Below are 14,374 nucleotides of genomic sequence, written 5' to 3' on the forward strand. Positions count from 1 at the left end.
TAACTATAATTTGGCTTTTACGACCACTTTAAAATTTGACCTAAGGTCAAGGTCATGACCTGACATAAAAAGGTCATGTTGCTTATCAGGTGGTCCTTGTCATCGACTTAAACACATCTAAGGTTGTTTCCATCGCTCGAATACGTCTCCATAAAAAGTAATCGTCAAAAACACTACTGCAGATCTGTTATGACCTGGCATGACCTCATGGTCATAAAGAGGGGTCACCACAAGTGCAATTTTCCGATTCAGTGTGTTGTGTTTACATGGAACCCGATGTTTGAGAGCGTTTAGAAGGACTTTTATCCGAAAAGGCGTATTTCAACTTTCTCCTGCCAACTTCTAAGAGACTGTGCAAAATTGGTCTGACCTTAGGTCATCGGTTGGACACCAAAGTTCCAATGCATGTATTTTATGCATACTTTTACTGTTATTGATCGCTGAAAGTTTCAAAGCGATCGGTCAGTCGGGGTATAGCTGTGGCGAACAAGTTCTAACGTTTTCTGAGGTAAGGTCACTTGATCTACCCTGCAGTTACCTGACCATAAGAACTTGTTACGCCTTACATGCAAATGGTGTCATGCAGCATTAGCTACTGAAACTGTACTTGCGCCCTCTACAGGTCCAGATGCCAAACCAAAGCCAGCGAGTAATTAAACTATAGAACTGTGTTCATTTCAGATGAAAATGACTTGTTGGCCGCTGGCTAATAAACAATGAAGGGAAACATTTTATATTCCAATTCTTATTCCATCTTTCAATCGAAAAATCGCGTTTGACGGCAAAACAGACCTCGTAGTTAAGCTACGCTACTCGGAGAGCCATCTTTATTTTTAAAATGGACATGGAATGCACAACTTTAAGACGAGAAGCGGGCAGTATGCAAACTGCCCAAACTTTTGGGCGGTATGCATTAGAGATGTCAATCGGATACCAACTTTTTGGTATACCGATACCAAACCGATACCAACTTGGTATTTGGTATTTCAATCGTAATGTGTTTGGTATTTTGTTGGTATCATAAACCCTCACTAATGTATAAGAGGCTAAGAAATCGGTAAAAAGTTGGTATTTCCCTCATTTTCCCAAGTTGGTTTGGTTTCGGTATTTTCCCGTGGTTTTTGTTGGTATTTGGTTTGGTATCGGTATTCCGATTTTCCGTAATTGACATCACTAGTATGCATACTGCCCAAGGGGTCGGGTAGTATGCATACTACCCGACCCCTTGGGCAGTATGCATACCGCCCGGGAAGTTTGCATACTGCCCGGGTAGTATGCATACTACCCACCTTTCAGCTCACGGGCAAGATGTTTACTCGGGCAATATGCTGACCGTGGCTCGTGAGAGTAGTTAATGCAATAGCTCGCATATGCATGTCAATGACTGACGCTTTAACCCGCGCTGGGGCGGTGCTCGGCGCCAGCCGTGCCGGGCTGGGGGGGGGGGGGATTGAACTCTCCTGCTCGGCTCCTGTGCCACTTAGCGGCACAGGAGTAAGCGCCAAGCGGCATGTAAGATGCGGTAACCGGCATTCGAAATAGCGTAAAAATCATGGCGAAATTACTCTAGTCATTTTTTTTTAGGTCAGAGGCCAATTTTACCAACATAAAATAGACGCCTGCTGCAAATTTTCGCCTCAAGACGGCTTCACATACGGAGCGTTAACGGTAAAGCCCTATCCGCTTATGTGCCCATCGCGTTTACGTTCCGTATGTGAGGCGGTCTTCAGGCAAAAAATCCGGCAGACGGCTATTTTTCTGTTGGTAAAACTGGCCTCAGGTCAAAGAATAGAGCAACAGAGGTCATCAAAGGTTAAATTTCGCCTTGTTCATTTTTTTTATACAAAATTGCCCATAAATCACTGTATTCGATAGCTCTTTTAGCGGTTTCTGGAAAAAGCACTCAAAGTTGATCTAAGCTCAAAATTTGACCTGAGGTCAAGGTCACCAGTTTTATCAACAGAAAAATAGCCGCCTGCCGGAATTTTTTGTCCAAAGACCGCTTCACATACGGCGCGTAACCGCGATGGCCACGTAAGCGGATAGGGCTTTACCGTTAATGCTCATATGTGAAGCGGTCTTTAGACAAAAAATTCTGGCAGGCGGCTATTTTTCTGTTGGTAAAACTGGCCTATGACCTGGTAACTTGACCATAATAATTTGTGACGTCTTACATGTAATGGTTTATGCAACATTAGCTATTTAAACTATATTACCGCCCTCTACAGATCCAGGTGCCAAACCAAATCGAGTGATGACACTATAGATCAGTCGTCATTTCAGATGTAAATGACTTGTTAGCCGCTGGCTAATTTACAATAAAATTTTGGGAAAATAATTTCAAGTCTTTATATTCCAATCCTTACTCCACCCTTCAATCGATAAATCACGTTTGACGGCAAAAAGACTTCGCGTTTGAGCTACGTTACTTAGTCATTAACATTTTGAAAATGGACATGGAATACACAACTTCAATACAAGAAGCGGGCAGTATGCAAACTGCCCAAGCTTTTGGGCGGTATGCATACTGCCCAAGGGGTCGGGTAGTATGCATACTACCCGGGTGGTATGCATACTGCCCAAGTTAGCATATGGCCCGTAACATATATATATGTAACTATATATATATATATATATATATATATATATATATATATATATATATATATATATATATATATATATATATATATATATATATATATATATATATATATATATATATATATATATATATATATATATATATATATATATATATATATATATATATATATATATATATATATATATATATAGGTTGCTTTTCCTTGTGACCGACCAGTGCAAATTTCATCAGTTTCATCGTGTGCAATATATATATATATATATATATATATATATATATATATATATATATATATATATATATATATATATATATATATATATATATTGCACACGATGAAACTGATGAAATTTGCACTGGTCGGTCACAAGGAAAAAGCAACCTATGGGTCCGGGCAGCCCATGAGGGTTTGGGAAGTAGCATCAGATCCGGCTCAGGAAACCGTAGCCGGCGTAGGAAACCGTAAAACATTTTTTCCTGCTGTTAAAAGGATCATTTTTGGTGACACTTTTAGCTTCTTGTTTTGAAAACGCCACCACCATAGTGGGCAGTGGCGCTGCCAAACTCTTCAGAGCGTACGACACAACGGCCATAACATCCCAACACTTGACCTTTGATGACCTTCACTGACCTAAGGGTCAGCGGTGCCGGCCACCAGACCACCGTGGCTGCATCGGTCCTCTCGTCTGTGACTATCACCTCAGACTATAGGTTTGATAGAGTGCAGAACATAAGCCGTTTTCACGACGGAATAGCAGGAATCTATTTGATACCTACCTGTTTGATCCTTTGGTTCCTCAGGAATTTTAGTAGTTCTTTTTAGTAGGTTTCCCAGCTTTCGAATGAGTTGTCAGTTATTTTGCTATTTTTCTTTTAAATATGACATTAATTTATTTTATTTAAGGGTTTACCACTCACGTAAACCTAAAGCGTAAGCACGTTTATGAGATTCTCAAATCTATATAGTGCTAGTACAATGATTAATTAGACAATATACTGAGCTGCCAGCTGCGGGTGACCGAGCTATTCCAATTCCACGCTGGCTTGGCTTTGGAGCCGCAGCAGACGGCGGAAGTCAATGTCACTGCGCCCGGGCACCACCACGGCTGACCGAGCTCCCTGCATTACACGCTGGCTTGGCTTTGGACCGCAGCAGATGGTGGAGGTCAATGTCATTGCTACAGGGCGGCGGCGGGCGCGCAGCGTCGGGCCGGTGAACCAGAAGCCGGCTGGCGGGTTGCCACGCTGATTTGCTCCCTCATAGTAGAAAGACGAGACACTAGAACAGAAAATTGCTTTGTTTGTAAAAAGTAAGTGATTTGAGGGCAAAAACTGTCCGGATTACAACTTTTAAAAATATTTTGAAGATAAATACTTCAGTTGTAAGGATTATAAGGCCTCAAGGGTAGGTACTTTCCAGGTATCAAATAGGTTCCACTGCGAAAGTTCCGTCGTGAAAACGGTCATAGTGTAACAACGGACACACCCAGTTCAGTTTTGTGACACCGTTCAGCCCTGTCACGAACAGCCAATATCGATGTCTGGCTGGACACTCATTGCGGATAAGCGGGTCTCAATGCACATCACGAGGCACCTCCTAACCAAGGCCATCTACATATAGAAGGTACAGTCATTCTCCCGCCGACCAATCAGAGACAGATCCTGAGTGACGTCACCCCTGATGCTCGATAGGGATACTCCATTCCTTTACAACGTAAAAATGACTAATATCATTTGAAGATTGTTGGTGACACTCTACACATATCGCTCAACCATTGATGTCATTGGAAAGTCCAACTAATTTTCTAGCGATAAAAAAGAGCAGCAATATGCTAAGAAATGGCCGGTTTTGAAGATATAGACGATTTAAAAACCCTCTGCAGTTGAAGGAAAGCAACGTAAAAACGCATCGAGCTTATATTTTTACTATGAATAAATCATTTTTCAGTAAGTTTTTAGATATGGTATCGATTTATTCAACAACTTTATTACAATATTTTTATTACTTGGAACTTTATTTCAAAATAATATTTTCAAAAATGGCAACTGTTGGCAAGTAGCTTTGAAGCGATTGTGGCGCGCCGCGCCATTATTGTCCTGAGGCCCCCAGATGATGTCATCAAAAGTGGAGTGACATGGGCCTGCTCCTAACCAGTTACTACTTACTGACAGCACATAAATGCCTGTACATACATTTCTGTTTGAGTCAGACGATGTTTGCTGAACGCCCTGCTATCAACCGTCCCATGCCTCTTTCATTAACACTGCGAAATGGACTGCACTGGTCTCACCGTTCGACACCTAAGAAAGGCCAGGAATCAGCGGTTCAGCAATTGTCCGTCGGGTCACAGCTATCGTTGGAAGATAGGCAGAGGCTCCACCGACAGCCGCCACCCGCCGGAAGCCGACTTCAGTAGAGAATAAGGTTCACCTCTGTGGCCTAACTTGGGGTAAAATTCACCTGAAGGCATTTTTGTGGGAATTTACTTTGCTATAAAGACCGCAGGTTTGGTTTGTTATATAGCGGTCAATTTTCCTTGTGTCCGTTACAATGAGGTAACCATTAATATTGATTATTTGCAGATCCCGGTGAGATCTGCAAATCATGTGGGATGTTGGACCACAATCAGGGTGGATACTCTACATAATATTGACAGAGCGTGTCACTCGCCGCCGGTGAACATTGACAGCCACGGAGCGTTCACTCTTATCTCGGCTTCCGCCGGGGCTCCATAAGTATATCTGCAGTGGCGTCGGACGACCTCAGTCAGTTCGTGAGTGTCAGAGCGGCCGGCAGCCATGTCCCGACCCGGTGTGTTTGGTGCGCGGAGAGCGGAGAGGATCGAGAGACTACATAGAGGACTGGATTGGAGAGTGAGAAGTTTAGTGCGAAAATACGGATCGTGTGCACACCTGATCCCAGACACGCTGCTATTGGCAACCGACATGATTAAAAACCACTCTGCAGCGTGGCAAGGGTATTGTACTGAGAGTGAGGTGAGAAACGCTGTCACCTGGCTGGTGGCCGAACCACTCATGGCGGCCCTGCAGAATGTCAATGACTCCGCCGCCGCCCGGTGTCGGTATTGCCAGCCCGACCAGCCCCTCAGGATAGCCTCCATCAATGGATCGGGCAGCAGTGCCGAGGGGCTGACGGACGGGCTGGTCGGCGTAGGAGGGACGTCGGATTTCGACGTTATGTTGGAGTTCGACGGACCCTTTCGCTGGGCGGCGCCCGGCAGGAGAGATGAGCCGGCCGTTATTAGCCCAAAGTATGCACCACAGCTGTGGGCCCGGCCGACCAAAAATCCTGGCTTTGTGACTCTGCACTGGGTCAGAACGAAAGCGTGCTGTCATGATCAGCCGCTGGAGGCCATGCCGGCTGATTCTATTCGTCGCCTCATGCGGGACGTGTGTACAGTAATAATGTTAGGCAAGATCGACACTGCCGGACCGGCGGTGAACGTCAAACATACAGATGATGTTACAGACGGCGGCACTGACTTCGTGCCTTGTATCGCTGTGCGCGGATGGTGGCCGGCGGAAGACCACCTCGACGGATGTCACCTGGAGGCCGACTTTCCACCAGCGGCGGCGAGGGAGGACATCCGTCGATACGGGGTACACCTTGTGCCGACCGGCCGGCCCGGCAGTGACACCGAGTTTATCGAGTATCGGATTTCCTACTCACGGCCGGAGGTGGTAGCCGTCCGCCACCTCGCTCCAGTGATACGAGCGGCTATCGTGGCTGTAAAATCCATGAAAAGTATAATGAAAAAGAACGAGGTGGTGAGCGAGGACGTGCCATTGAAATCATACTTTATAAAGACGGCGGGACTTTGGCTAGCACAGATCACGCCCGTTGAAACGTGGAAAGGCATCACTGACGGTGTTCACAAAATACTGGACTGGCTGGAGGCAAACCTCGCCGCTGGAAGACTACCCTGCTTTTTCGATCACAACATTGATGTGGCCGCTACACTTAGCACAGACCAGAGACGGGCTACCATCAACACCATAAGGCTGATGAGGGAGCATGCTACGGTCCTTCTGATGGGAAGCTGTGGGGGTCTGTGGCACGTGGATCCGCTGCTGGAGGGAGGGACGGGGCCACCCTCAGAGCGAGAGCTGCGGCTCCGTCTCGCACGGACGCTGGTACTGCACGCTATACTTGGCGGTATCAGTTACCGTCCCACAGCCCCATTCTGGGAGATCTGGTGGAAGCAGGCCATCCCATCGCTGGTCCGCACAGCTCCACTGCTACTACAGTGGTACCACTACAAGGACTCAGAAACACACTACCAGCAGTGCTACCTGTTTATGGCATGGACCGTAGTCGACCTGGCAGACCTGGTGGGCGGGACGCTGATGACATCACCGGCCAGCGACATCGTCACGCTGGACGTGACGCCACTGACAAATCTCCTCACCAGGTCTGACCTAGTTTACCTGCTGGGTGACCCGGACAGGGTGGCCACCTGGTGTAGTCAACAGCTGCGGCGGCCGCTGGAGGAGCGGCCGGCCGGACTGACCGCCGAGCTGGACACACCGCGGGGCCGTGCCGAGCCGGCCCCCGCCGAAGTTAGTTGGTAGCACTGCTGCTCCACGGCGTACATTTCCTACCAGCCCATAGGGTTTACATGTTAAATGGCCTGTTTTCGGCAGGCGATATCTCGGTCAACCTTTGAAGAAATCAATGGTTCTTAGTCTCAAATGATAGATCGATGAATTTTCTTTCGACAATTCCTCTACCATTTTTCACGAAACCCAGCCGATCTTCTACGGCGTACAGGGTAAAGATTTCTCTGCACGCCAGCACCCGCGATCCGGCTCTCCGATCGTTGGCGCGCGGTCCTCGGTAGCGCAGTCGGTAGCGTATCGGGCTACGGATCCGAGGGTCGTGAGTTCGAATCCTGGGAGCGCCGCGTGATTTCGGCTAGAATTGAATGATGTAGATTCTTGAATGTTTGCATAATCAATTATTAATAACTAATTGAATGTATCTGCCCACTAATCGGCCCCTAAAACCTGTTATTTAAGAAATTTAATAAATGAATGTCACGTGCGCGTCACGACTGCCAACCATAAGCGCTACCATATTCTAGTTTGAACTAAGTTTTTGCTAGTCCCGACCACATATAGTAGGTTTTCTAGTAGTTATACTAGAAATTCCTACCAAAGTTCGTCCTACCCTTCACTCAATATACCCTGGTGCCGAGCTGCTGCTGCGGCCCGAGCTGCTGCTGCAGGCTCTCCGCGTGAACGCACCGGATGAGATGGACTGGTGGCGGAATGAGGACCAGGCAGCGAAGAACAGATGGATGAGTAACTACCGACCAATGGGTACCTACCAGGAGACCCGAGAGTATTTGGAGCGGCAAATAAACACTAACCTGCATGAGCTGCTCCATCGAGGACTGCCAGAGATGGACGCCGCGTCCGTGGACGCCACGGCCGGCCTCTGGCGCCGCCGGCTGCAGCAGCTGCTGTCCGGTGACCGACTGCGTACTGCTTATGACGCCGTCACCGGCTGGTGGCCGGACCGATGGGAGATGATGCCCTATTACCTGGCGGTGGACGAGACCGACTCGGAAGGTAAGATGGTAGTGGCGACGACCGCTTTTACTGAAAGTTCAATAACTCCCCGTGTCATTGCTGACGTGGCGACAACATACGAGAGCAGTTCGATTGGTCTCATAAGAATATGCAGAGTTTTGTACATTACTGATTATTTTGTTATTTAATTTATTATTTTTATTTATACTGTGACTTTCGGTATTGACTAAAAAAATATTATGTGACTTTTAAGTGATATATTGTTTTAATATAGGTACGTGATATGGTGTCAAATTTGAGATCTTCGGACATTGTAGAATGCATGAAAGATATGCGTTTTCGGGTTGTTTAAATGCCCGAGTTTCAAAAAGACAGAAAGTATGATGCTAAAAATAGTATTCAATTCTGCTTGTGTTATATATCAGTAAACACTATGTCATTAATTGACAAAATACTTAATACATATGGATCTCAGGTTCTTACCAAGCAACAGCTCAAATAAAGCGTGGTAATAAAGAACTACAGGTTCAGGTTGAGGCAATAAACTACTTTTATAACTTTGTGTGATGTTTAAGCGTCTTTGGTCTTTGTATTTATAAATACATAAGGCCACCGAGTGACATTCCACGTAACCCCACGGACTGACCTTACACTGACCCCACCGATTTTCCTCTCACCTGATCTCGCATCTAACCTACTGACCTCCCACATCACCCCCCCCCCCCCCACCACCACCACTGACCTGACCACACCGACTGACCTCCCACCTAACTCCACCGATGTTCCTCCCATCTGACCACCGAATGACATTCGTCCCATTTCACCAGAATCTCCCCCGCCTGACCCTTTTGACAGACCTTCTCTTTCCGTCCGCCCCCAGTGACCATCTCAAATCAACCCAACCGTCTGACCTTCATCTGACCAGTTCCTGTCTCACCTCTACTGACGCTAAGTTGTGTCTGTCTTGCCACTTAGTCTCTCGACTACCAATGGACCTATTAACGCCCACCTAACCTACTGTGTTTCAGACTCGGAGCAGGATGACGACGGCGGAGAGACCGGTGGCCAGGAGCGGCGTGACGCAGACGAGGGGCAGACATCGGAGGGTCTGCCTCGCCTTCTGCGAGAGAAATGGCAGCAGCTGGAGCGACAGCACCAGCAGCTGTGGCAGGAGCTCGAGCCGCGGGGCTACGGGGAGAGGAGGAGTCTGAACGAGCAACATGATGAGGAGTGCCAGCGTCTGGAGCGACATCATGATGAGATGTGGTGGCAAATGAAAACGCGGCACCATGAGGAGCGAAAACGGCTTCATCAGCTACACGACAGTGCTGTCAGGTGCGTGAAGCTTCAGACTCAGGGACAGTTGCAGCTCCTTGTAGAGAAACGTCAAAGGCAGACTGAGTTGCTGAATCGGAGGAAACGTAGGCAATGTGCAGTGCTGGAGCGAAAGAACCAAAGCGAGTGGGACGACCAGCAGCAGGAGTTCCAGAAGCAGTGGAACAAAATGAAGCAGAGATACCGACGAGAAACACAAGAGCTGGAGGAGAGATACCCGAACATCCGGACAGGGGAGGAGCTGGATCGGCTGATGGAGGAGTGCAGCAGGAGGCGTCAGCGGCTGGGGAAGGAGCTGGAGAAGGAGCTAGAAAATGAGGAGACACTTGCACGAGGTAAGACATCAGATTTAGATGAGTGAACATATCCAGTGTCGTATTAGCATTTGTGATGAATACGACCGAGCTCAAAAATATTATAGCTACATTCTGGTCGTGATCAGCCGCATATATAAACTACCAAATAGTCGTGTCAGTCATCTCAAAAAGCTGGGTACAATGTCTCCGCCCTGATTCTAGGCTTAATTTGTGTCCACCATCATTTATGTTTTCTACCAATCTCGGACATTCTTATTCCAGACCTCAAGAAGCAGGAGGAGCAGCAGCAGCAGCCCGAACAGCATCATCAGCAGGAAGAACAGCAGCAAAAGCATCAGCATCAACAACAACAGCGGCAGCGGCAGAAGCAGAAGCAACAGCAAAAACAACAACAACAGCAGCAGCAGCGGCAACAACAAGAACGGGGACGGCAGCCAAACCGGCACCTTGAGCACCTCCGGAATCTCATAGAGGCGACGCGAAGACACCGCCAGCAGCTCATCCAGCTCCAGGACCGGCACAACCAGGAACTGGAGGAGCAGAGGAGACGTCATCGGCAGGAGAGGAATGATCTGGAGCGGCGCCTCGGCTGTCGGTGGAACAAGCAGGAGCGGCGCCACGGAAAGTGACCGACGTGAGTTTATTTTGATGAAAATTATTCAACGTTTTCTGTATTCAATCAGGATGAAATAATTGAGGGACAAACCAAATGGAAGAAATGAAAAACACCATAGCTTTTTCATGTTCATTAGCCTTCGACGGACCCGCCGACTTTCTACAAACTCGCCGGCCGAGGGGTGGGGGAGGGGGTACGACCCTTGACGTTTCGCCCCTGATGGAGCTAGAGCCTTGCAGAAAAAAAAGCGATCGTGTGCGCCGATACGAGACGCATCGACTGGTACCAAATTTTAAGGTCTCAGGTCAACCGGTGACCTCTATTGTCAGGTCTAGTGGCCCAAAGCACGGGCTCGATTTTTGTTAAAAAAAAAACTTTGCAACAAAGGCCGCAGTGCCGCTAATGTGGCACCAACGTGTTCGCCTCGCTCAGGCGCGTCGAATGATATGCTTTTGTACGGGCTAGGTCAAGTTCAGATGTTGACCTTCTTGGGTCAAGGTCAGGTCAGAGCCCCTCGGTCACGGAGTTGGTCGAAGGAGGTCAATGGTCATATCGCATAGCATTCGATTCAGCAGTTCTTCCTGAGTCCATTGTTGGCTTTGTCGACTCGCTAGCATAATTTGATCGGGAGTTATTGACGAAATACTCTTTATGACCCTAGTGACGTCATAAATGACGTCACACAAGGTCAACATTACAAAATGGAAGCATGAAACCTTTCATTTTCTTTTCACACATTCACTCATAATGGTTACGTGACCGACGTGACCTCATGTGACCATTAGGAAAAGTCCTACGTACACAAGTTGTGAGACCTTTGGAGAACACTACCTACAGGTCCGGTTAATTTCATCTCCCTCTAAGAGCTGGTCTGGGACTGAAGGCGTTTTGAATTTGTGAATTCTGAGGACCTTGCAGAGGTTTACTTGTGACATCATAGGTCAGTGACCTGACCTGACCGGGAAATGTGGTTGGTGTCACAATATCCGGCTTGAATCAAAGGTCAGGTATGCCAAGTTTCAGCTCTCCATATCCAACGTGTTCATAGTTATCGCGAAAAAAAACATGTGGGGGAGGGGGGCACCCGCCCCCTCGGCCTGCGAGGGTTAGGTCTCCTCCGGCTCATATTTGGTATATCCAAACCTATTCTGTTTGTGTTTCAGGATATCAGCGGAGTCGCGGACCATCCCGAGGAGGCGCCACTAGGGAGAACAAGTCGAGGAACAGATATATGCTTACAGTGTCAGACAAGTTCAGAATGTGTCGACTGTGCAGATATTTGAAAAAGGAAATGAAAACATTCACAAATAATATGGTATGTATGTATGTATGTATGTATGTATGTATGTATGTATGTATGTATGTATTGACACCAAAAGCCTTCCACATATGGCGTGGCGATTGGTATATCATTACCGTTTCACTGAGACCGGGAAGTTACAAATCGATAGGTTTTAGACAAATAGGTAGGTTTTAGGTGAGTTTTGGCATCATTATGTACAAAATGTGGATGTTTGATGTTCATCACGTGTAAATAGTTGTATACCTACCTATTCGATGTGTTACAGGGTGGCCTTTGTTGTTATACAAGTACAAACTGTTGTTCAAGGATGTTTATTGAAATGGGCTTAGTGAGTAATTACTGTTGTTAATAGGCTTCATGTTTTTTATGATACATGTCATGTGTAATGTGTTTTCTCGTAAAGGCTGTTATACATTAGGAGGCATGTACGGAACGGTACATTCATACACATCTGTACCGAACCATTACATGGTAACAATTGCGTGTGGTGGCCACTGGATGTAGTGTAAATATAATACCAGTATAACGCCTTTTGGGGCGACTAACGGAGCGAGCGAGAGGGTGGGCCTTGCACGTGCGAAATTGCGAGGGGGTACCTCCAACTGACTTGTGCACGGCACCCTACTAACTGGTCTCTAGCGATGTGCCAAATTTGGGCACAATCGGCCCAGCCGTTCTCGAGATCTGGAAGCGGCACCCTGCACGTGCGCACGTGCAAAATGGGTCCCAACTGACTTGTGCACGGCACCCTACTAACTGCTCCGTAACCGTGTACCAAATTTGAGCGCAATCGGTCCAGCCGTTCTCGAGATCTGGAAACGACCCCTGCACGTGCGCACGTGCAGCTGCACCCCAACTCTGGCACATGGATATGCATTGCCTAGTGGATGCCTACCTACATGCCAACTTTCAGCGCAATCGGCCCAGTAGTTACCGAGATATTGCAACAATTACAAAAGTGACACCTCTTCGTTTTGCACGTGGCACGTGCATAAGGGGTCACCCACATGCATCGGGAATAGTGCAATACTTGGTAGAAGGAATGAAGCTACCCTACAAAAATTACCGCATGTAAATCGGTCAAGTGGTTGCTGAGATATAAGCCTCGCAAAAGCGTGACCACGGCCGGCCGGCCGGCCGGCCGCTCATACTCAGAAATTTCCGTTAATCTAAGGAAAGACTACGCTCGCTTCGCTCGCTCCGTAATTAGCCAGGCACGACTCAGCTAACTGCGAAGGAAGACCGTCCCGGCCGGGCTCCACTGATAGCGCTGGTCTGCACCGCCACGTCCGGCACAGGAAGGGTGACGACAACTGCGGCCGACTGGCCAGGAAGGCCGTCAGATAGGCGGTGTGACACCGCCGTCTCCACTAGCCGCAGGCAGGATGGTGTGGTTGGCGTGACGTCGGTTAGGGAAGGGGTTTGGGGACGGCGCAGACATCTGGAAAATACAGTGCAAGATGGAGCTGGCGCGATTTGCTCGGGTCGGGTCACAAAGGAATGGTGGTGAATAGGTCCCGGTCAAGCTAGGAGGATTTGGGAACTTGAAATGAGTTCGGATCAGCCTTAACCCAGTAGTCAAATAAAGGGACATTTTTGATGACGCTAGCTTTTCAGGCTTCTGACTTTTACGAATTAGTTCTGCTTGGTACCTACTGTGCGACTTTTGTTACAACACGGAAATTGTACTGAGATCCCAGGTGGGTTCTCGTATAAGCATGTTCATCAACGGTGTTTGACAGGACCACTCCATGTCTGCTAGTTGCTACCGCTATGTATTGGACTGTCCAGATCCACACCGTGGAAGAGTGATCACCCCGCACACAATCCTCACCCTCCGACAGGTAACAACAGACGACTGTGTGACTACAGTCGGCTGGTGAGGTATTGGTGACCGTCGAAGAAATCTCAATCAATCCTCAGACTGAGCGGTGGTTATATTTAGCTAGCGATAGCTGGTATCGGACGAGAGGCCATGTTTTCCGCTCTTCAGAGTACCGTGCAGCGCCCCAACTCTTCAGTACGTGGCGGATGTTGACACTGACTGGTGCCTCATGATGACTTCAGTAATACAGATACCCAGTGGTTGTTGCCACGCTCCCTCCTTTACCGGGACCATGGGTGTAGGAGCGCCAAAAATATTGGTGAAGGATGTCACCTGAACCCTCGGAGAAGTCATCTGAACCTTCGGAGAAGGTGCAGGACCTTACCGCAGTGGAGGGGGGGGGGGGGGGGGAATTTCGTCAACTCCTCCTGTTTTTTTTTCTCGCTTTGGATACCTACCAGAAGTATCCACTATCCAAGCATACCTTTGGAACCTAAAGGTATGCTCCACTGCTCTTTTTTTCGTGACCAAAGCCTTACAACTTTCCCACGAGTAAAAACAAGCCAATATATTTTGATATTCACGGCATTTACTGAGTTAACGGAAATTTCTGAGTATGAGCGGCCGGCCGACCGGCCGCGGTCACGGTTCTGCGACGCTTCTATCTCAGCAACCACTTGACCGATTTACACGCGGTAATTTTTGTACGGTAGCTTTATTCCTTCTACCAAGTATTGGACTATTCCCGATGCATGTGGGTGACCCCTTATGCACGTGCTACGTGCAAAACGAAGAGGTGTCACTTTGTAATTGT

At 47.8% G+C, this 14,374-nt stretch overlaps 1 protein-coding gene across 1 annotated transcript; it reads left to right on the forward strand.

Annotated features, from left to right (window-relative positions):
- The first annotated feature begins 5,400 nt into the window (after positions 1–5,400).
- LOC122376899 (putative mediator of RNA polymerase II transcription subunit 26) lies at positions 5,401–12,265 on the forward strand. Its single transcript, XM_043356888.1, has 5 exons — positions 5,401–5,605; positions 7,831–8,203; positions 9,193–9,834; positions 10,078–10,450; positions 11,596–12,265. Exons 1-4 carry the CDS (start codon positions 5,408–5,410, stop codon positions 10,443–10,445), a joined length of 1,581 nt encoding a protein of 526 aa, XP_043212823.1. The 5' UTR covers positions 5,401–5,407; the 3' UTR covers positions 10,446–10,450; positions 11,596–12,265.
- The last annotated feature ends 2,109 nt before the right edge of the window (positions 12,266–14,374 follow it).

This window comes from Amphibalanus amphitrite, unplaced genomic scaffold (genome assembly GCF_019059575.1).
Source record: "Amphibalanus amphitrite isolate SeventyFive unplaced genomic scaffold, NRLGWU_Aamphi_draft 002385F_arrow, whole genome shotgun sequence".
Classification (NCBI taxonomy): domain Eukaryota; kingdom Metazoa; phylum Arthropoda; class Thecostraca; order Balanomorpha; family Balanidae; genus Amphibalanus; species Amphibalanus amphitrite.

What these genes read in the sequence shown, in the direction of transcription:
- LOC122376899 (XM_043356888.1), top strand. Translation starts at nt 5,408, where the DNA reads ATGTCCCGACCCGGTGTGTTTGGTGCGCGGAGAGCGGAGAGGATCGAG. An exon ending in GGTATTGTACTGAGAGTGAG is followed by an intron (nt 5,606 to 7,830) that starts GTGAGAAACGCT and finishes GGTGCCGAGCTG; the next exon opens with CTGCTGCGGCCCGAGCTGCT. An exon ending in GGACGAGACCGACTCGGAAG is followed by an intron (nt 8,204 to 9,192) that starts GTAAGATGGTAG and finishes ACTGTGTTTCAG; the next exon opens with ACTCGGAGCAGGATGACGAC.